Source organism: Paroedura picta, chromosome 9 (genome assembly GCF_049243985.1).
Source record: "Paroedura picta isolate Pp20150507F chromosome 9, Ppicta_v3.0, whole genome shotgun sequence".
Classification (NCBI taxonomy): Eukaryota; Metazoa; Chordata; class Lepidosauria; order Squamata; family Gekkonidae; genus Paroedura; species Paroedura picta.
In genome coordinates, this window is record NC_135377.1 from 51,470,135 (window position 1) to 51,490,593 (window position 20,459).

A 20,459-nucleotide genomic window follows, 5' to 3' on the forward strand; every position below is an offset into this window, starting at 1 on the left:
GGGCAGCAGCCTGACGCAGTGAGAGGCGCTTTGCGCCTCTCACCGCAACAGGCCGCTGGCAAAGGAGCAACTGCGAGCTGCACGCGGCTCGCAGTTGCTCCGGCGGGGACTCGGAGGGACCAATTGGCAGGCGCTTTGCGCCTGCCGATTGGTCTCTCCAATAGTCTGTCCGGAGGAAGGGGTCAATCGGCACCCTTCCTCATCCCGGACGCATTCCGCCTCCAAAGGCCTTATCATTTTATTTAGTCCATGGCGCTCATGGTGCCGCGGGCTGTGTTAAGATAATCCATAATGGATTATCAAGTGGATTTTATCAGTAGAATTTAAAGGGTTTTTTTTTTTTTCTTTTTGGGTAGCACCCTAGATCTCCCGCACAGAAGGAAAAACAACCGCAACATATCGCTCATAGCACAAATATGGTATCTAGTATGATAGAAATGTGAGCCCTGGGGTCTTATTTTTACGAATCATTATTAGAACATAACGTGTGTTCTGTTTTCAGGCTTTTACAAGAGGATATAATCTGTGGCTCACATGGCTGAGGTACTAGAGATTGGAAAGAGGAAAGGAAGGAGATTTGAAGAAGCAGATAGTGCAACTCCTAAAGATTTGAAGGTGGAACCCTCTGTCAATAATGATAAAACAACTGTAGGTCAAAGAATCTGTGATACTGATGAAAAGGAAGATGCAAATGATTCTGAAGAAATTGAATTGAAAAAAAGAAAGTTGGACCAGGACTCTGAAGAGAACCCTGCAAAGAAAACTGTAAGTGTTTCAGGAAGTAAATTGGAAGCTTTTCGCTTCAAACCACAAATAGTGCTTGGAAGAAAATACATAGATTAGATCAGCCTTTCTCAATATTTACACCATTGAGAAACCCTTGAAACATTCTTCAGGCTTTGAGAAACCCTGGAAGTGAAGTCAGCAGGCCACATCTTCCTGTCATGTTCCCTAAAGTCACATGTTACCAGAAATGACATCATCCAGACATTCCCTCTGGATGTGACATCACCAGGCCACTCCCACAGCACAGGAAGTGACAGCACAGAAATATTTTCAGATGATTTATGAACAAAGCCATACCATCCCACCTATCCCCGACTCTGTGTTAAGTTAAAACAAGAGTACTTTAATGTCTCTGGACTCTAGTCACTACCACATGCATCGAGCCTTGGACAGCAAGGATTTGTATGGCTGGGGCCTATATATATGGAATAATGCAACTGGAATAAATATGGAATAATGCAACCAGCGCTTTTATATATATATATATAAATTCCCACCTAATTGGAGAAACCCTTCCAGGGCCATCAAGAAACCCCAGGGTTTCACAAAGCCCTGGTTGAGAAGGCCTGCATTAGATTGTATTTGTATAAATGTACAGTAATGCATAAAAGTATCAGTGCCAAAGAACAGCTTGCCTTCTTACAATTCAAATTATTCCGGTTGCTGCTGCTTTGGATTTTAGCTTGCTGAAACCTGCCTTTACAGCATGAGTTACCAGCTTTGCACACAGCAGGTGCATATGTATCATAGTATCCAAGAAACTGGATGTAATATCTGTGAACTGTGAAAAAGATGTATATTGAATTATTGTTGATTGCCATAAATAAGGTGATTCCAAAAAAAATTCCAATAGGAACCAAGAAGAAGACAAGAAGAAGAGGTCTGAAATATGGCAACATCAAGTGATATGTAATAAAAACTCTTTTAACTGAAGAATACAAATTTCAAAGTGAGATTCTGACTAGTAACCTCACTTTCAATGTACAGATGCCTTCTTCAGTGGTAAACCTTCAAAAATGAAATTAATACAATATATAAAAGAGGGAAGTGTGTTATCCAAACTTAATAAACACCTGCTATGATTGTGTTTGTTATTATTTAATGCGATAAATTGCACCTGCCTTTAGGACCCGATCTTTTACAAAGGGTCTCTATGAAGGTTGTGAGATATACGCTGAATTGATTTTGGTAGATATTTTGTGTGTTTGCTATGTTGGTTCTGTATTAATTTCACATTATTTCTACAGTGTAGAATCACTTGCAAAATTATTGATAAAGGTATTTTATTAGCATACAGGTATATTTATTAATCTGTGGTGTGTTTATTAAGTTGGGATAACATAGTTCCCTCTTTTTATATTGCATTAATTTCATTTTTGAAGGTTTACCACCCAAGAAGGTGTTTGTACAATGAAAGTGGGCTTACTATCTGGAATCTTATTTTGGTGTTTGTATTCTTCAGGTAAAAGACTGAGACTTTCCATAAATAAGATGATGGCATCTTTGTCACTAAATTCAAACCTGTGTTTACAGTGCTTTCCTGATAACAGGGGCAGTAGAAAGTTGGACCCCAGTTGGATTTCATGGGCCCATCTCTAAAAACGTTTCAGGGTGAAGTTGAAATACATTTGTGTGTTCATGCATAGGAAATGAGTACAGGTAATACCTTTCATGCCCTTCTGTTTACCCTGAGGCAAATTGCAATGAATGAATCCATTTATTTAGAAATAACTTTGGAAACTGACATCAAGAAAGGAATAGCAGGTGTCTTAGTTGCAGTTGCTGACAGGGTTGTAGAAGTCAAGAGTATGATAAGCCTTGTTTTAACTAATAGGTTATATGTGAAGCGTGCCATGCATATTTTAGCACACAATACAGCATACAAAGTTTTTTGTGCCTTGATCCAGCATGGTGTAGTGGTTAAGAGCATTGGCCTATAACCCACTCCTCCACATGCAACCAGCTGGGTGACCTTGGGCTGGTCACAGTTCTTTTCAGAACTCTCTCAGGGTGTCCGTTGTGGTGAAAGAAAGGGTAGACGATAATAAGCTGCTTTGAGATTCCTTTGAGTAGTAAAAAGTGGGTTACAAAGGACCAGCTCTGTCTTTAAAAGACTGTGACTCAGCTAATCATACATTCTTAACTGAACAAAGGGATTTGAAATTTCTGAATTCAAACCAGATTCCTTTTCCACAGGTTAATGTACTTGACACAACCAGTATTGCTGTGCCAGAGGATGGAAACAATTCAGCTGAAGAAGCAAATAGAGCTCTTCCTCAAGATTCGAAGAAAGAGTCCTTTGTTACATTGGAGGATGATAAAACAAAATTAGTTAAAGAACATTGTGACACAACTGAAAAGGGAGAAGTCAGTGATCCTGAGAACAGAAGAGCAGAAAAAAGGAAGAAAATATCTGATTCTGAACACATCCCTGCAAAAAGTGCAGTGAGTTCAAGAGCAATTTGGGTTTATTTATTCAGATATATGAAGTGGACAGTATACATTACCAAAAATGCAGCTTTGGATGTGATGAGGCTTGCATAGAATAGAATATTTACATAATTTGGATGTTAAGGGCAGCATGCAATATTATGGTTCTGGTCCACTCTTTAAAGGCTCTAATTGAAAAGTGATTGTAAGCCCTGACTTCTTTGGATAGTTGCTATAACACAAGATAGAATAAAGATTGAAGGAATCAAAGTACATTACTTTTTCATCTTATTTGGATGCCACAAAAATCTATGATTTGTTGAGGATCCTGATGCCTTAGGTTTATGCAGTTAATTGGTACTTGTAGATTTCCAAGATTTTTGGAAGAGCTTCCAAGGTTTCTGAAATTACAAATCATGGATTACTTGCTGTATGTAAATAACTTGGTTGTATTAGCACGTCCTTGTCATTATAGTTAGGATTACTGTGGTAGAACACAGTGACCCCCCAAGGAGGGAGAATACTTCTGAGTTTGTGTTTATATGCACACAGAGGAAAGGATTATATCTTTGAGTTAAGTATGTTTTTAGGCAATTAAATAATTCATCTACAAGGCCAAGATAATATATTTTTGTTGTGAGACACATCTTTTGGCATGCCCCCTGGGGATGGAAATGGGTAAGGACGTGATGTCCATATCCTCGCCCCAGGGAGTACACCAGAAGAGGCTGTGGCAGCGTGGGCCGTTTTCCAAGGAGGTCAGGCCACAGGCGCGCTGCCCGGGGAGGCCTTGGCAGTCATGGGGCAGTGCCATTACCAGACAGGGCAGCATGGTAGACAGGGCACTGCCACAGCAAAGGTGAACGGCGGGGGGGGGGAGCTGGGAGCCTGGGTGGTGGGTAGGCAGGGGACCGGAGTGGAGGCTGTATGGCTTGCTGAGGCAGAAGCACCAGCCCGTAGGCCTCTGGGGGCCGGGGGGCTTGCCAAGGCAGAGTGCTAACCTGGAGGCCTCCCCGTGCCGGGGCGGAGGCTGCACAGCTTCCGGGGGCAGTGCTGCTGCCCTTCAGGGTTCTGGGGGCCAGTACGCAGGCTGCAATGCCAGCGCAGGCCCAGGCGCTGCCCCCTAGGCTGGAGGAGCCCGGGGACCTTCTGGGAGAAGAGGGAGGGGGAGGACTCTGTGTTTGTGTGTGTATGTCTGGGGGGGAGGGACCAGGGAGGTTGAGTAAGGAGAGGAGGGGAAGTGGGGAGGGAAGGGGTTTGCATGTGCGTGTTTGTGAGGGGGAGGGGGGTGGAGTAAACAGCTCTGGAGCAGTTATGAGTCCCATGTATCTGTGAGAGCCTGGGTGTCCCTACTTTTATTTTAATTCTTGTGTGTTGAATTAGGAGTGCAAGAAATGTCATGAGGAAGGATTCTACCAATAGAAATTATACACATTGAGTGGATGTGTGGGAATGGAAATAATTTGTCTTTTTGATCTTTGGATGCAACATGCTTTAAATATCAGTTACTTTCTGTTAACATTATTTTGTTGATGTTTTGCACACAACATAATTTAATGTTCTTTTATAGCATACCGAAGCTGTAGCAGCACATTATAATAAGCTTGAGGAAGTTGGGTTGGAACAACGGAGCATGAGTCGCATTTTCTATCTTCGGAATTTTAACAACTGGATAAAGAGTGTCCTTATAGGTATGACTATATTTTTTAGATATTGTTGCAGTGTTCAGGTGTTATAATAGTGATGAAATCAAGTAGAAGAAGAAGAAGAGTTGGGCCAATCATGGCTCAAACTTGACTTCTTGCATCTCAGGTGTATATGCACTTCTTCCAAAACCAAAACTGCAGATAATTGTTATATATAATGATGAAGAGAACAAACAGCATGGATGGTTTAGATGGAGAGCCAGCTTGGTGTAGTGGTTAGTAGTGCGGACTTCTAATCTGGCGAGCCGGGTTTGTATCTGCGCTCCCGCACATGCAGCCAGCTGGGTGACCTTGGGCTCGCCACAGCACTGAGAAAACTGCTCTGACTGAGCAGTAATATCAGGGCTCCCTCAGCCTCACCTACCCCACAGGGTGTCTGTTGTGGGGAGAGGAAAGGGAAGGGAAGGTAAGCTGCTTTGATCCTCCTTCGGGTAGAGAAAAGCGGCATATAAAAACCAACTCTTCTTCTAGAAGAATTTAGAGATGAATGTAAAAATGCAGTTGGAGAAGTCTGAACTGAATAATACTTCTGGTATCTCTTCTGATCATATAACTCTTTTGCATTTTATAATATTCTTGATTGATTTAAGCATCATTGAGATTCTAACACTTCTACATTGTAGTGAAAGTGAAGACTTCTTAAATGGACTGTGTCTTTTCAGGTGAATTTCTTGACAAGGTACGGCAGAGAAAGCAAAACATTACTGTTCTAGATTTGGGATGTGGTAAGGGTGGAGATTTACTGAAATGGAGAAAAGGAAGAATCAGTAAACTTGTGTGTACAGGTAAGAAGGTGAATTTATTGGTAGAGAAAGGAACTATGGATTATACATGCTTTTGCTATTTGACTTCTGTGATATTCTATTCTAATTGTGTAGATAGTAGAATGCTCCCTTTGAATTTTTATAATTGGCATAACCTTGGTTAAATTATTAGAAGCAAAATAGAGCAAAAAATCCGTAACATTTTTGCCATTTGCATATTGTAGAGCTAGAGTTTTGCTAACTTGATCCTGAACAAATGCAACAACATTTGAAAATCTCTATTGGACAAGACTATTTTATGACTGTGTTATGAGCAAGGAAATGGCACACAAAACTTTTATTTTGTGTCCCACTTTTCTCCCAGTGGGGATCCAGAAATCCTTTCAATATCACTCTCAAGGGTCAACCATTCCTTCCCTTTCTGATACAGAAGGCCAAGTTCTAATTCTTCTAAGAGCCAAGCAGAATGCCCCCCTCATACTCGGCTTGTATCCGTTTGCTTTGAATGCATATTTTATTTGCTTATCTTTCAATAGTCTCCTCCACAAAGATTTAATTTATTCAGATGCCTGCTTAAATATCTTGAAATGGGTTTACAAAAGTTTTTTTCATTATCCCCTATAGCGGTGGTCCCCAACCACTGGGCCGCGGCTGCCTCTCCCTGCCCCCCCCCGCAGTAAGAAACTTACCAGGCTTGCGGCCCGGTAAGCTTCTTACTGTGGGAGGGGAGGGAGAGGGAAGCACGGCCGCGCATGTGTGAAAGTGCCGCACATGCGTGTTTTCGGCCGCGCATGCTCAATGCGCGGCCGGGCAATTGCCCTCCTTGCTGCCGCCAGTCCCCAGCCTCAAAAAGGTTGGGGACCACTGCCCTGTAGCACTTTGTCCCACAGTTTGTCTGCCCTATTACTCCAGTATTGCCTCCATTCTTTATTTGCCAAGTCCTGCTTCCAAATTCTGAAAATATTTGTGTATTTCACCTGTTAATTATGTAATTCAGTCCTTTTTTGACTACTTAGTCTGTTTAAGATTGCAATTTAGTCAGAAATGTGTTCATGATTCACATAGACATCATCATATAATCTATGCAGCATCTATGCAGATTAGATTTTGAGATTCAACTATGCAGTACAAATATTAGATTATGAGAGAAACTTGTAGAGATCTGAATTTGTAGAGGACCAGAACACTGGAGTATACCACAAGTTAGCTCTGTGGCAGCTTACAAAGCTTTTGTATGACCCAATGGAAGGGCTTATTGTATGTTATATGTAGTAAGAATCATCTGTGGTCATCAAAATGTCTTAAACAGCTGTTGCTAATTGAATTGGCATTCCAATGCCAACATCCAAGGCAGTTGGGTAATATAATATCCATTAAAAGACTTGTAAAATACCTGATTAAGGCTCACTTGGAATCTGATGTCACTCAGCCACTAGCATAGACCAGATTAGTTTTACCCAGTGGGATAGACATTTCTAGTCAAGGTTCTGAATTGGTACACAAATCTGAAGTATGAAAACTAATGTGGTGCTGAACCTTCATCTGGAAGACCCTGAATCCCCATTCTGCCTTGGAAGCTTGCTTGGTGACCTTGGGCCAGTCATACACTCTGCCTAACCGAACTCACAGGGTGGTTCAGAGGATAAAACAGAGGAGAGGAGAATGATGTAAGCCACTTTGGGTTCCCATTGGGGAGAAAGGTAGAATATAAATAAAGTAAATAATAAATGACAGTGCATGAGAAAAAAAAGTAATTTTCAGTAGTGGTCCAAATTTGTATTAAAAGGTGAATTAGAACACAGGTACTGTACTAAATTTGAATGTTTATTTTGCTAAACAGTGTGACCCTACATCTGACTGTATAGACTGCGACTGGCATATTCAAGAGACAGCTCAGTTTAAGTGGATGTTTTAAGTAACTGCTCAGTGTTTTTGTAGACTCCAGTTGTAGTCTTTGGTAAATTTGCATTCAGTTCACCAAAGGGAGGTTTTAAGTGTGCAGTTTATTTTTTTTAATAGATATTGCTGATATTTCTGTACAACAATGCAAACAGCGATACAATGATATGAGATATCGTGGTCGTTCAAATGACAGAATGTTTAATGTGGAATTCATAACTGCCGACAGCACCAAGGTACCGTCATCTGTTTCATCTTAATCACTTAGCATTTCATGGTGGTATGTAATTGACAACAAATCCCAACTGGAAAATGTTCTTCTATATTACTTGCTTCCCTGAAAGGGAGGTTATCTTTGGAAAACATTTGTATGGTATCCATGAGTAGTGTGTATGAGAGAACACTATATTGAAAGGTCCGAATGAATGCTGTTATATCCATGGTTGAAATGTTCCTCATTGCCCCCTTATTAATTTTGGCAGATGTCTAAGACTGTTTTTATGTTCTTGCAGGAGCTTCTGTCTAAGAAGTACAATGATCGGAACATGTGCTTTGATATCTGCAGCTGTCAGTTTGTGTTTCATTATTCATTTGAGACGTATGAACAAGCTGACATGATGCTTAAAAATGCATGTGAAAGACTTTGCCATGGTGGATATTTCATTGGCACAACTCCAGACGGCTATGAACTTCTGTAAGTGTATGCTATGGAAGGTTATGTGAAAACTAAAGATGAAAATTATGGTTATGGGTTTGTGTGTGTATTCTTTCAGTATTCAAGAATGCCACTTTTATATTAAGGTTTATTGAATTGAATGCTTCTTGGAAGAAATATTTCTGCTGTATCGAAGCATTAGAGAAAAGTATACTGGAAAAGTGTTAGGTCTTCTGTCCACAACTTACCATGTGAGGTTAATATACTGACAGCCATCAGCTTTCTTTATAATATCTTCCAGAATGAGTGCCTTGATTTCATTCTAAGAGATCTGCATCTAGGGAAGTAAGAGCTGTAGTGGGATTGTCCCATTGTTTAAATTTGACAAGGCAGGTAACCAAAAAGGTTAACCAAACTATGTAAGGAATTCCTCTGAACCCTTCCAAGTGATGAAAATGTCATTTAAATATGCCTTTAATATACATATTATCCCTCTGAAGATATTTTCTATGTTCTCCCACAGAAAACGTCTTGAAGCTTCTCAAACAGATTCATTTGGGAATGAAGTATACACAGTAAAGTTTCAGAAGAAGGGAGAATATCCCTTGTTTGGCTGCAAGTATGATTTTAATCTGGAAGGAGTGGTTAATATCCCAGAGTTCCTTGTCTATTTTCCATTGCTAATAGAGTAAGTTTTTACCTTCATATGCTCTCTCTAAACTGAAAACTGATTGCTGGGTAGGCCTTCTGTTATGTTTTTAGATCCATGAGATGGGCTCTATGGAGCTTGGTCAGTCTTAACACTTTTATTTGGAGAAAATCTGATCCCGCTTGCTGGCTGCCTTCTTTCCCCCAGTATCCTTTGCTTACAATATTCTATGTCTTACTTATTTCTTACACTCTGAGCCAATAGGAACCATGCACACAATTCATGTATTTATGGGGTTGTTAACATGTTTTATTAATTGCACCACTGTGGTATAGTCATTAAAAATGTCAGACTAGTATCTGGGAAAGCTGGATTTGAGTCTTCATTCATGCTGTGGAAATTCACTGAGTGACCTCAGACCAGGCTGCTATAGGATGGGGTTATTTTACCTTCATGCTGATGTTATGTTGTCTATATTAATGGGCTTTTAATGAGTTTTTATGTATTGGGATCTAGATATAACCCACCACAAGCGGGTTTGTCAGGAGTGGCGGGTAATAAAGTTTAATAAATCAAATCAGACACACATTTCAGGCTTAACCTACCTCTCGGTTGTCTTGAAGATAAAATCGAGGGAAAGTGTTGATGTAAGCCACTTTGAGTCCACACAGGGACGAAAGATGGAGTACAATTAAATATAATAAAATAGTACAATTTTGAGGGGGACTTCTGTTCAGATTACATGTGAGATGCAAGTAAAACCATAGCTTTAACTTTCTTTTGGTCCATAGGGTGTGTCTGTGATACATGACTGGCTTTTGTAAACTGGATGTTGCCTTGAAAGTAATACTTTTTGCCTCTGTGCTAAGTATTAGTAATTTTATTTTTAAATTTGTTCTTGCTAGAATGGCAAAGAAATACGGCATGAGACTAGTCTACAAAAAAACATTTCGGGAATTCTTTGACGAGAAGATTAAGAATGAAGAGCATAAAATGCTTTTGAAACAAATGCAGGCATTGGAGGTTTGTATTAAAAGAATACCTATAGATCTGTTCTAATTGGCAACCACATCTGCTTTTTAGTTACTCTTTTTTAATAATATCGTACGAAAGCCGGAATTCAATGAGAAATCATAGGAGTGGAAATAGAGGGATATGATATGGAAATCCATCCCCTTCTAGTGCTTCATCTAGTTCTTCTAAAATTTACATTTTTTCTCCTCTTTTCCCTTTCAATTGACACTCAGTTGTTCTCAGCATTGTTTAATCCTTGAACATAGGGAGACAGCATCAGGTTGTGTATGTAATGTTTTTGGTGAGGCATGTAATGCATTTCTGTGGAAGCCCTTACATTTATTTATTTAGCATATATTCTGCTTTTCTTCCTAGGGGCAGTAAAATGGCTAATAATAGAGAGAAAAAACCCCACTCCAAATAAGGAAGAGAGTGGCGGCTTCCAATAGTGAAGCAGATTTCTCTGTCAGTGGCTGATCCCTTCCACCCAGTTGTAGGCCTGACCCTCAGGCTAAGAGCTGAAGGATAAAAGCTCTTTGGCTTATGCCTCTAGGCATGCCTAGGACTTTCATACCTGCTTGAGAAAAGAGCAAACTCAGCCAGATGTTCTCAGCTGCTATCCAGTCTTTATTTTACGGTCATTGAGACCAAAATTTTAGATGCACTATTATGTAATAGCAGTTTATAAAAAGAGAAGGTAATACATTAAAAAGGTTAAAAATGCATCAACAATAAAACTTAAAAAATTCTCCACCATAAAAGTCAACATTTAAAAGCATTAAATACCGTTGACTATTTACAAAGACAAAATGAGCCACGAAAGCAATAAAACTATTAAAGCTGTTAAAATATAAAACAAACAAAAAAAGATTAAGAGACGTACCATAAAAGCTACTAACCAAAAAACATAAGATGTTTTGTAGACCTATCGGCAAGGTTATAATAGCTATACATCAGTGACCCAATCTTTCCTAGTTCTTAAAGCTAGCCATGCAAATTTTGCTATTTTGCTGGTTAAATGCTTCTGTTATCAAACAAGGGATGTCTACTGTACTATAGTAGATATAGTGATGTCCTGGGTGCCCATGATAATTTTGGTGGGGAGAATTTGGAAGTACCATAGAGTGCTATTTGGGTATATAATGTAGGTGTTATGATTCTCCCTGTAGTCCTGTACTTGCTTACTTGGAAATAAGTTCTGCTGAGATCTGTAGGAGTAATTTAAGCAAAGCTGTTTCTGATGCAGTTTTACTCATGTGTCTGAGGAATACAAGTGGTGATATCAGCGAGACACTATTTATGGGTTATTTTTATTAAATATATTATCTGAAAGCCCAGTTTCCTCCTTACAGGGCACAAGAGCATCATATTAAGTAATGAGAAATACTGTGTTTCTTAATGAATACCTGCTAGATGCTTCCAAGTTGGCATTTGTATATACAACTGAACACATGTATGTGTATGTGCATTTTCATAGTAATAGGGATCCAAATCTGCTGTATTTGTTTTTCTAGTCTTGGCTCAAATGTTTCTATTTGCAATAATATGCCTAATGATTTTTAGCCATATCCTGCTGATGAACATTCCAAGCTGGTGTCAGATAAAAAAGATGAATATGTGTATGCAGAAATGCTCAAAGACGATGAAAAACTGAAGTTACCTTTCGTAAGTATTCACTAAATGGCCTATCTTGGCTCTAAACTTAAAGCCAGGTTCTAGGCATAGTTTTGCAGTGAAACAAGCAAATTACTGCAACATAAATGAGCAACAGAAGGCTGTTGGAGCTTGTTTTTTGTGATTTTCCTTGTTTACACACACAGAGTGCCTACCACCCTCTACAACAGGGGTAGTCAAACTGCGGCCCTCCAGATGTCCATGGACTACAATTCACATGAGCCCCTGCCTGTGAATCGTAGTCTATGGACTTCTGGAGGGCCGCAGTTTGACTACCCCTGGTCTACAACCTCTTCTTCAGGCTTTGTTTTATAAGTAGGTCAGGACGTCACACCACCCTTCTCGTCTCTTTAAAAACCTATAGAGTGGCATGACCATCTCTCACTTCGAGACATCTACAGACAGGGTATCCCAGTCATCTTTAATAACTATCCCTCACTCACACAGAGCTTTTGGGATTGAGGTTGATTCCTATCTAGTGTATGTATTGACTAGCCTTTCTCAGCGTTTTACCACTGAGAAACCCCTGAAACGTTCTTCAGGCCCAGAAATGGTGCACTGGACCATAATATGGGAAGTATAGCTGTGTACAAGCCCACCCAGGGCCCTTCCCCCTCCAACCTTCCTCCAGGTCCATCAGCGGCCATTTTGGGAGGGGGGGTTGAGGTAGACATGACCATATCACCTGATAAAATATCGACAATATGTAAAAAATGAATTAACTCCCACACATTCAGGAAATCCTTCCAGGGGTATCAAGAAACCCTGGGTTTCATGAGATCCTGGTTGAGAAATCCAGGTATTGACTCAGATATTAATTTGTGTGTGTTTCCCCCTTAGACACGCAGCCCAGAAGGTTAATCAAAACAAGAAATGTTTATTAATAAGAACAAAACACAGAGGAAAATAAAATATAAGAAACAGCATTTCACTTCTATTGAAGTTTTGAACTAATGTCCTATACCTACAAAGGAGATCTTTTTGTTACAATTGTACTATTTTCAACCTGTTCCAAGCAGTTCTTCTGTACAGTTCCCCTTAGTTAGAAAACCCTCTTTTCACCCCTGCGCTTAAGCTGTCTGCTTGTCTACTGCCAACTTCCAACTGTCGTTTTTCAACTACTGTTTTTAAAGTTTCTTTCTCAACGTTCCAACAGCACTCATTGGCTGCTCTTGGGAAGGGCTGAACCAAGCCTTGGCAGTTACACTTTTGTTTCATAATTTCATTGTATTGTTCAGGTATCTTTATATTGAAACCTCACTTTCCCTCCAACATCATTCTTCTCTGCTCCTTTTTATCCTCATTAAACTTATGAAACAGGTTAGGCTTCTTGGCAGAGCGGATGCCCGAGTCTCCGTCTGCCTAGTCCTTTTAATTGGAGTTGACAGGGATTGAACCTAGGACCCTACTGCATGCCAAACAGATATTCTGCCACTGAGAAGATTGGTTTTGTATACCCTGTTTTTCACTGCCTGATGGAGTCTCAAAGCTTATAATTGCTTTCCCTTCCTCTTCCTGCAACAGATGCCCTGTGAGATAGGTGAGGCTGAGAGAGCCCTGATATTACTGCTCTGTGAGAACAGCACTATCAGGGCTGTGATGAGCCTAAGGTCACCCAGCTGGCTGCATGGGGAGGAGCAGGGGATCAACCCTGGCTTGTCAGATTAGAAGCCACCACACACTACACCACACTGGCTCTCAGCTCCTTCACAAATTGTGTGGAGCAATGTAATGTATTTTGTCCAGTGATCTGTAGAGACAGATGTGCACATCCACATTTAAGATTTAAGTTCATCCATAATAGTTCCCTACATAGAGGGGAAAATAGGGGGGCAGGTAATTTTAGTATATCCATTGCTGAACTTTATTTGATGTTTCTGTAAAGCATATTTGGGCTAAAGCATTGCTGTTTTGCTTCACCAAGATCTCTGAAATATTGTTTGCTAAATTTGCATTCAGTTATTGCTGAAAATGAGATTTCCTGGCTTTCTTTAAAAATATTTCTGCTTTAAAGAGAAAGCTAAAGCAGAGATTAGAAGCTTTAGAGAAAAGGCTAAAATCTACAGCAATAAAATTGGAAAGTTAGAAGTATAATTGTTTTTGGGTAAATAAGTTAATGTTTGTAATGAAGTATTCTCAGTGTCATAATTATGTGCTTTGTATTGCTTTTTTACAGGGAACACTAAGTAAATCTGAATGGGAAGCAACAAGTATGTAGTCTTATCTGTTTGAGTATAACCAGAAGGGTTTAATCATTGTTGTCTCCAATGCATGTGTCTGTAGATCAGCTCAGCAGACCTGCTGTTGTGTTCTCCCCTTCCCCAACCTTCAGAAGCTGTGCCAGAATATTTATTGAACAGGAGTTTCTCTTGATAGCAGAACTCTCAGAAAAGGGTCTGTCAGCAGTAATACACAGGCCTCTGGATCACAGTTTGAATCAATTTAGGCAGTTGATAGATTAGGTTAAAGAATTAGCTACCCATAAATTTGAAGTTGGTAGCAAATTGTTAGTGAGCACCTGATTCCAGAGTGGACGGAGCCTTGATGTAACATGCAGCAAGGTCATAGAATCATGACTCGGAAACACAGATTGTTGCTCTTCATATGCAGCAGGTGCCTTTTGATGGCAGCCCTGTGGGCAGCATGCAGCCACAGATTGCTCCAGTTCAGTATAGCCTAGCTCTACTGCTGGAAACTGTTTCAGCTTGCTGAATCAATTTTATATTTAAAAAAAAGATTTTGAGGACCATAATTGTCAAAACTCTGTAAAAATGGATTCTGGAGTACTTCATGAAACTCTAGGTAAGCCTTGTTTAATAATGAAAAAAGTTTTAATTTTTCCTATGGGCTCACTTACACAAACAATATCCAGTCTAACAAACTTTTATTTGTGTTGAAAATGGAATTTTCTATTGCTCTGTAACTCAGTCTTGACAACCGTCACTGATTCCTTGCAGTGATGAACTTTGCCCACCAGAGGATGCGCTGCCTGCTTGGCGGTCCTTTACCAGTTAGTATAGGACAGGAGAATATCCACATCTTTAGTGTGCTGCTTCCAAAGTAAAATAAAAATATAAAGGAGGCTGGAGTGAATTGTTGGGCTATTCAAGGGCCATTTCCACATGGAGGAGTAAAACACTAGTGGCATCCTGCTGGCAAACACAGGCTGGTAAATCTCACGTTTGCAGCCCTCCTTATGGGGAGACCCCTCTCACGTTTTCCCTCTGCCCCGTCAAGGCTCTTTGCCTCCTGACAAAGCTGCAAGAGAAAACAAGCTGAACTACTCCCTCCACTCCTTGGCAAGCCACCAATCACAGCATAGCAGTTCTCTCGTTGACTGAAATTTTCTCCCCTCCCAGCCCCCCCATTTTTTTAAAGGCACTTCCACATTGCTATGTGGTAATGCCACAACATAGATGCATCTTTAATAAAATCAGCACTGCCCCATTGCTATGGAGAACTGCCAGAACGATACAGCATTCCCCCCCTCGTTTGGAATTCTATTGTTTTTTGCAGTTTATTTCTGTCTGGGTGCATTTATGAGATGCTGAACATTGTCCCTGAAGCCCAAGACATTTTATGCTAATGGTTGGCTTTAAATCAAGCTGCTCAGACCCTTGTATGATCGGGAAGAAGCTGCCAGATCACCCCCCCACTTCCCCAGCTCATTCCCCACTGCTAGAAAATGGAAACAGGGCTGTGTTTTGCCTGCCTGATTCCAAGAAGACTGTGGGCACTTTAAATAAGATTTTATTTCACCTTGGATAAACGTAGGTTTGCAGTCTCGCTGCAACACAGACCACACCATTAAAAAAATTATTCAAAGCAGGAAATGGAGAGGGGGGTGGGCGGGAGCAAGGGCAGGACAAAGCTGGCTAGACTATTGCGTGATTTCCTCTCTGTACGGTCATATCCCTGGTTGTTCACTAGTTGCTCACCAGTGGTTCGCATGATTTAGGATGGTAAATCCAGTTTTCTGGATTCCCAAAATCGCAATTTAAAAATGGCCAAATCGTGACCCAGCTTTTGAACAGCCTCAGGATATTGGTGATGTCATGTGGAGAGTACCAACATGTGAAGGAACATTTCCCTCGTGCAGAAATGGCCAAGAATTCCCATAAAAGAGGCACTAAACATTTAAATTGCCCTAAAGATTTTAGATTAGCAAAATTAATTGTTAAACTAATGTGCTTTATGTCATATTTGGAAGCTGTCAAGATGACTTCTAGTGGAGCATATATCCTAAATTCTTCTCAGATTGTAAAAATACTGGAAATGAAGCAGAATTCAGGCATTCATTTTTCCATGTTGGTGAAAATCATGGTTTCCTTGAGAATTTTTCTTCTTTGAAATTTGACTAAACTAATTTGAAAATGGTTCATTTCCTGATCTCCTATTTTGGGCCCTGTGATTTTCAGTATTATATATACTCAGGAGTAAATATCACTGAGTTCATGGGACTTACTCCCTGCTTTGATTGAAACTTTTCTTTATGTCAGTTATGTAGCCATGCCATGGTCAAATGCACTTTCACTACAGAATCTTCTTGGCTAGAGAATGTGATTAGATAATGCATATACCTGCCGTAATACAATTTCTCCCACCTGGATTTTAAGCATGTGACTGCTTTGGTCATATTGTTGCAATGATTAACTGTTAATGGCCAGGCTATCGCTTTAGCTTCCTAACGGAAAGTATTATCTTAACATCAGAAATGACTACAGTTGAACCCATAAGTTTTGCTAAAACTTTTGAAGGAACAGAAGTGTACTAATTCCCCCCCCCCTTTTTTTTCCAGGTATATACATGATCTTTGCATTTGAAAAGCAGCTGTAAAGAAAAAGACCATGAAGAGAAACACTTGAAGCAGTCTAGCATCCAAAGCGACAACTGTTTTATATTTTTATGTTGAAGAGTGTGCAGGACACAACCAAACTGGACAAGCTTATGTATGAGTTATGGTTGCCTGTCTGTGACAGAAGAAATGACTTGCATGCATTTGTATAAACAAGAGAAAGGAGTTGGAATTCTTCTGTGGGGTTGGTTTTCTTTTTTAAAAAACAAAAGTGCATGTTTTTTTTTTAAAGTTCAGGATGCTTAAAGGAAATAAGCTTGCCATGTAGTTTGTGTACTGCATGGCAAGGTTCGTGCTATGAAGCGCTGATTGTATATTGTTGTCATCTGTGTGACAATGCATCTGCTGTCGGACTGCATCTAACAGCAGCTTAGAAACATAGGGAAATGAGGATTGTGGTAGATTTCATCTAGCTGTGTAGTTGAAAGCTACAATTGATCAGCTCTTTGTAGATAATAGTCCTCCCCCAAGTATGTTTGGGGTTACCAAGTTCAAGTGTTAACTTGAAATTGCCACTCATCATTGATTGTTTAGCTGTCTAGAGTTGTAAACAAAACAGAATCAGTCAATGTAGAAATCAGTGATGGCTGAATCCGCTACCTACAGACGCAACGGGAAAATCCCTGCACATGACCAAGAACATATGGTTACTTCTGTGCACAGAGCACTCCATTGTGGGTTGGCTTGTTGCCCCCTTTGGACAAACCAGCTTAACAATTTAACTGAATGGAATTCTTGCATGCTATAAATTCTGTGTGCACTGGGAAGCCTGGCATCATCGCTAAGTTAGTCTCTCTCTGAATTCCATAGTGCAGTATTTTCTGAGTGTTAATAACTGTAATCATTGTTTTGGGTGTGGTGGGACAAGGGAAAAGTCTCGGAGGAAACCTCGTTTGTTGTTTGTACTCCTTGGTCTGTAATTGCCTTTCATAGCGTGTGTGTCATCAAGGATTAAATCGATTTTGGTTCCATACGAGTGCAGTGTCTGAGTTATTAAAAGCTGCCATAAGATCATCCTAAGAAATTAGATTCCTAATAATGCAACTACTTACTCAAAGTCTTTCAGAAATGGATTAGCATTAAATTAAAAAAACCAAGCCTTGACTATTGTTCCCAAGAACAGAGACAGGATATTGTAGGCTTAATTTCTTCATCTTCTTTTAGAGAAGTGAACAATAGTTCTACCACTGGGGTTGTCTCAAGCAGCACCTGCGACTTCTGGTGTAGCCTGAGAGCAGGCAAGCCATGAGATTAAGCAACGGAAAAAGCTGGGTTTTTTTATGCCCATGCTTCACTACCTGGAGAAATTCCAAAGTAGCTTATAAACACCTTTTCTTCTGGCCACAGCAGATACCCTGTGAGATAGGTTGGGCTGTGAAAGTTCTGAGAGAACTCTTGATTGTCCCAAGGTCTCCCAGATGGCTACATGTGCAGGAATGACAAACTGGATTCTCTAGTCCAGGGGTAGTCAACCTGTGGTCCTCCAGATGTCCATGGACTACAGTTCCCATGAGCCCCTGCCAGCCCCCGAGGCAGCAGCCAGGGAGGAGAACAAGGAGGAGCTGCGGCCTGGTACCAACTAATCTACAGACCGATACCAGTCCCTGGACCGGGGGTTGGGGACCACTGCTATAAAGCACCAAAGCAATCTAAACTGATTCTTCCACCCTGCCTTGCAGAAAGTTTTTTTTTTGGCAAAGATTGAATAATTGTAAGTGAAAGGTGAGGTTAGGGAGAGGGATTAGAATGTTCACTGCTTTTGTTAGGGGAACTTTTCAATTTCTCTTTGGCTTTTTATGTTGAGGCTGTTTCCACTCTCTGTAGAAGAAGACATAGGCTGTGGTTCTTTACCAGACTTGTGGCTTTTTGCAAGGCAGGTATAGTAAATATAGCCTTTGGACCGGAATGTAGTTAACTGAAGCTAAAGTGATCTGTTTGTGTCTGAATCCCCCGGGCAGCGGAGCAAGGTGTTTTTTTCTAGCAGAAAGGAAGGAAGTGTGATGGACAAGGTAGGTTCCACATCTCCCTAAGAACAATCAATGAGAGGTGACAGAATGTTGGGAGAGACAGTTGGAAAACAAGAACAGCAGTTGGGAGTTGGCCTCTATGTTTTTGATGAGAAAGGAAGATGGTTGAAAGGGCCGCGGCAGACCAGCTCCTGGCATTCTTGGAAGAAACTTCGGCACTCGATCCATATCAGTCTGGCTTTCGACCTGGCCACGGGGTGGAGACGGTGCTGGTCACCCTGTTGGATGACCTTCGTCGCCAGCTGGATAAGGGCGGGTTGGCAGTGCTGGTTCTTCTGGACCTGTTGGCCGCTTTCGACATCGTGGACCACGAGCTGTTGGTCCACCGCCTTGCTGGCACGGGGATACAGGGCACAGCGTTACGCTGGATACGCTCCTTTCTCCAGGACTGGACCCAGAGGGTTGCAGTGGGAGATGAGTTCTCGCGTTCCTATAGACTCCCTTGTGGGGTCCCTGAGGGCGCGGTCCTCTCCCCCATATTATTCAACATCTTTATGCACCCTCTGGCCCAGCTGGTACGGAGTTTTGGACTGGGTTGCCACCAGTACACTGATGACACCCAGCTCTATCTCCTCATGGATGGGGGGGGGGGGGGTTGAGCTGCCGTTCTTGCCATGCCGGCAATATTGGCAATGTTATTATTGTTTTTATGGGGTTTTAATGGGGATTTGTGATATTGTTACCCGCCACGAGCCGCAAGGGAGTGGCGGGCTATAAATCTAATAATAATAATAATATGAGTGAAACTATGGAACAGCCCTGTTTAGAGCAAGCTAAAAAAGTCAGTTTGTACGTAAAGGATCCCAGTTACAGGAATAGAACCTCACTTCAAAAGTTCAGTGGAAATGGAAGGTTGTTACTTATATGACAAAGAGGAATGTAAGGTATAAGCTTAATACTGCTAATGGAGAGCAAAACCCCCCAATAAAAACATGGTATTTTTCAGGTTTGGCTTTATTGAACCCCAAAATACCAATATTTCCCAAAATTCCTGAATTCTAATACCAGTTTGGTATACAGATTTGGTAAAAGTTCAGGGATGCCGACCTTTTCAGCTTCATGAGTCTGAGGCCCTTAAAGCATCTAAGATCCCTTTAAATTCTTAGGAGTCAAACTTCAAGTAGTGAAGTCACAACTTGAACGAGTCCCAAGCATTTAAAGGGATCTTGGGCCATTCAGATACCTCGGAGCCAGAAGCCATGACTTTGCTGCTTGGAGTGGAGGACACTGTGGTGGAACAGCCTGCTCAGGGTCAGGATTCCTTGCATCCCTTTATAGTTCTGGGGCCGTACCTCCTGCTGTCCAGCCCTTGGCCACCACAGGGACAATTTACTACAGGATACACCTCTTGTGGCGCAGAGTGGTAAGGCAGCCGCCTGAAAACTTTGCCCATGAGGTTGGGAGTTCAATCCCAGCAGCCGGCTCAAGGTTGACTCAGCCTTCCATCCTTCCGAGGTCGGTAAAATGAGTACCCAGCTTGCTGGGGGGTAAACGGTAATGACTGGGGAAGGCACTGGCAAACCACCCCGTATTGAGTCTGCCATGAAAACGCTGGAGGGCGTCACCCCAAGGGTCAGACATGACTCGGTGCTTGCACAGGGGATACCTTTACCTTTACCTTTACACCCCTGGAGGAATAACTGCTGGCCAACCACCAGCCTTCCCCTCCCCACCCCTTGCCTGGAGCTCCACTTTATCAATAGCGTGTCCAAGATAGTGGAGATTTATGTGGTAGCGCAAATCACATTAAAAACAAAACGTTTACTAGCATATTTTTAGTACAGCACCAGATTGAGCAGTCCTTGACACCTCTGTGTGAAAACTGAAAGTTTATAATATGGTACCCTTGAACAGTCTGATTGTGGACAGGGAAAGACAAAAGAAACAGAGAGGAAAATGAAAAGGGACATTGAACCTCTCAGACTTACATGTACATCTTGGTATTTGGCCAATAATGAATTCCATACAGACAGAAGTCCAGGACAGAAGTCCTGGCAGCA

At 41.2% G+C, this 20,459-nt stretch overlaps 1 protein-coding gene across 3 annotated transcripts in view; it reads left to right on the forward strand.

The window, feature by feature from the left end:
* RNMT (RNA guanine-7 methyltransferase) overlaps window positions 1-17,405 on the forward strand; it is a 31,051-nt gene extending 13,646 nt beyond the window's left edge. For all 3 annotated transcript variants that reach the window (XM_077352834.1, XM_077352833.1, XM_077352835.1), the window contains 11 exons: window positions 503-765; window positions 2,983-3,231; window positions 4,787-4,907; window positions 5,585-5,707; window positions 7,706-7,821; window positions 8,098-8,279; window positions 8,764-8,928; window positions 9,795-9,912; window positions 11,467-11,568; window positions 13,754-13,787; window positions 16,376-17,405. In XM_077352834.1, coding sequence (XP_077208949.1) covers window positions 535-765; window positions 2,983-3,231; window positions 4,787-4,907; window positions 5,585-5,707; window positions 7,706-7,821; window positions 8,098-8,279; window positions 8,764-8,928; window positions 9,795-9,912; window positions 11,467-11,568; window positions 13,754-13,787; window positions 16,376-16,413 — 1,479 coding nt within the window. In that variant the 5' untranslated portion in view covers window positions 503-534 and the 3' untranslated portion in view covers window positions 16,414-17,405. The remainder of the gene's footprint in view (window positions 1-502; window positions 766-2,982; window positions 3,232-4,786; window positions 4,908-5,584; window positions 5,708-7,705; window positions 7,822-8,097; window positions 8,280-8,763; window positions 8,929-9,794; window positions 9,913-11,466; window positions 11,569-13,753; window positions 13,788-16,375) is intronic.
* Window positions 17,406-20,459: the final 3,054 nt, after the last annotated feature.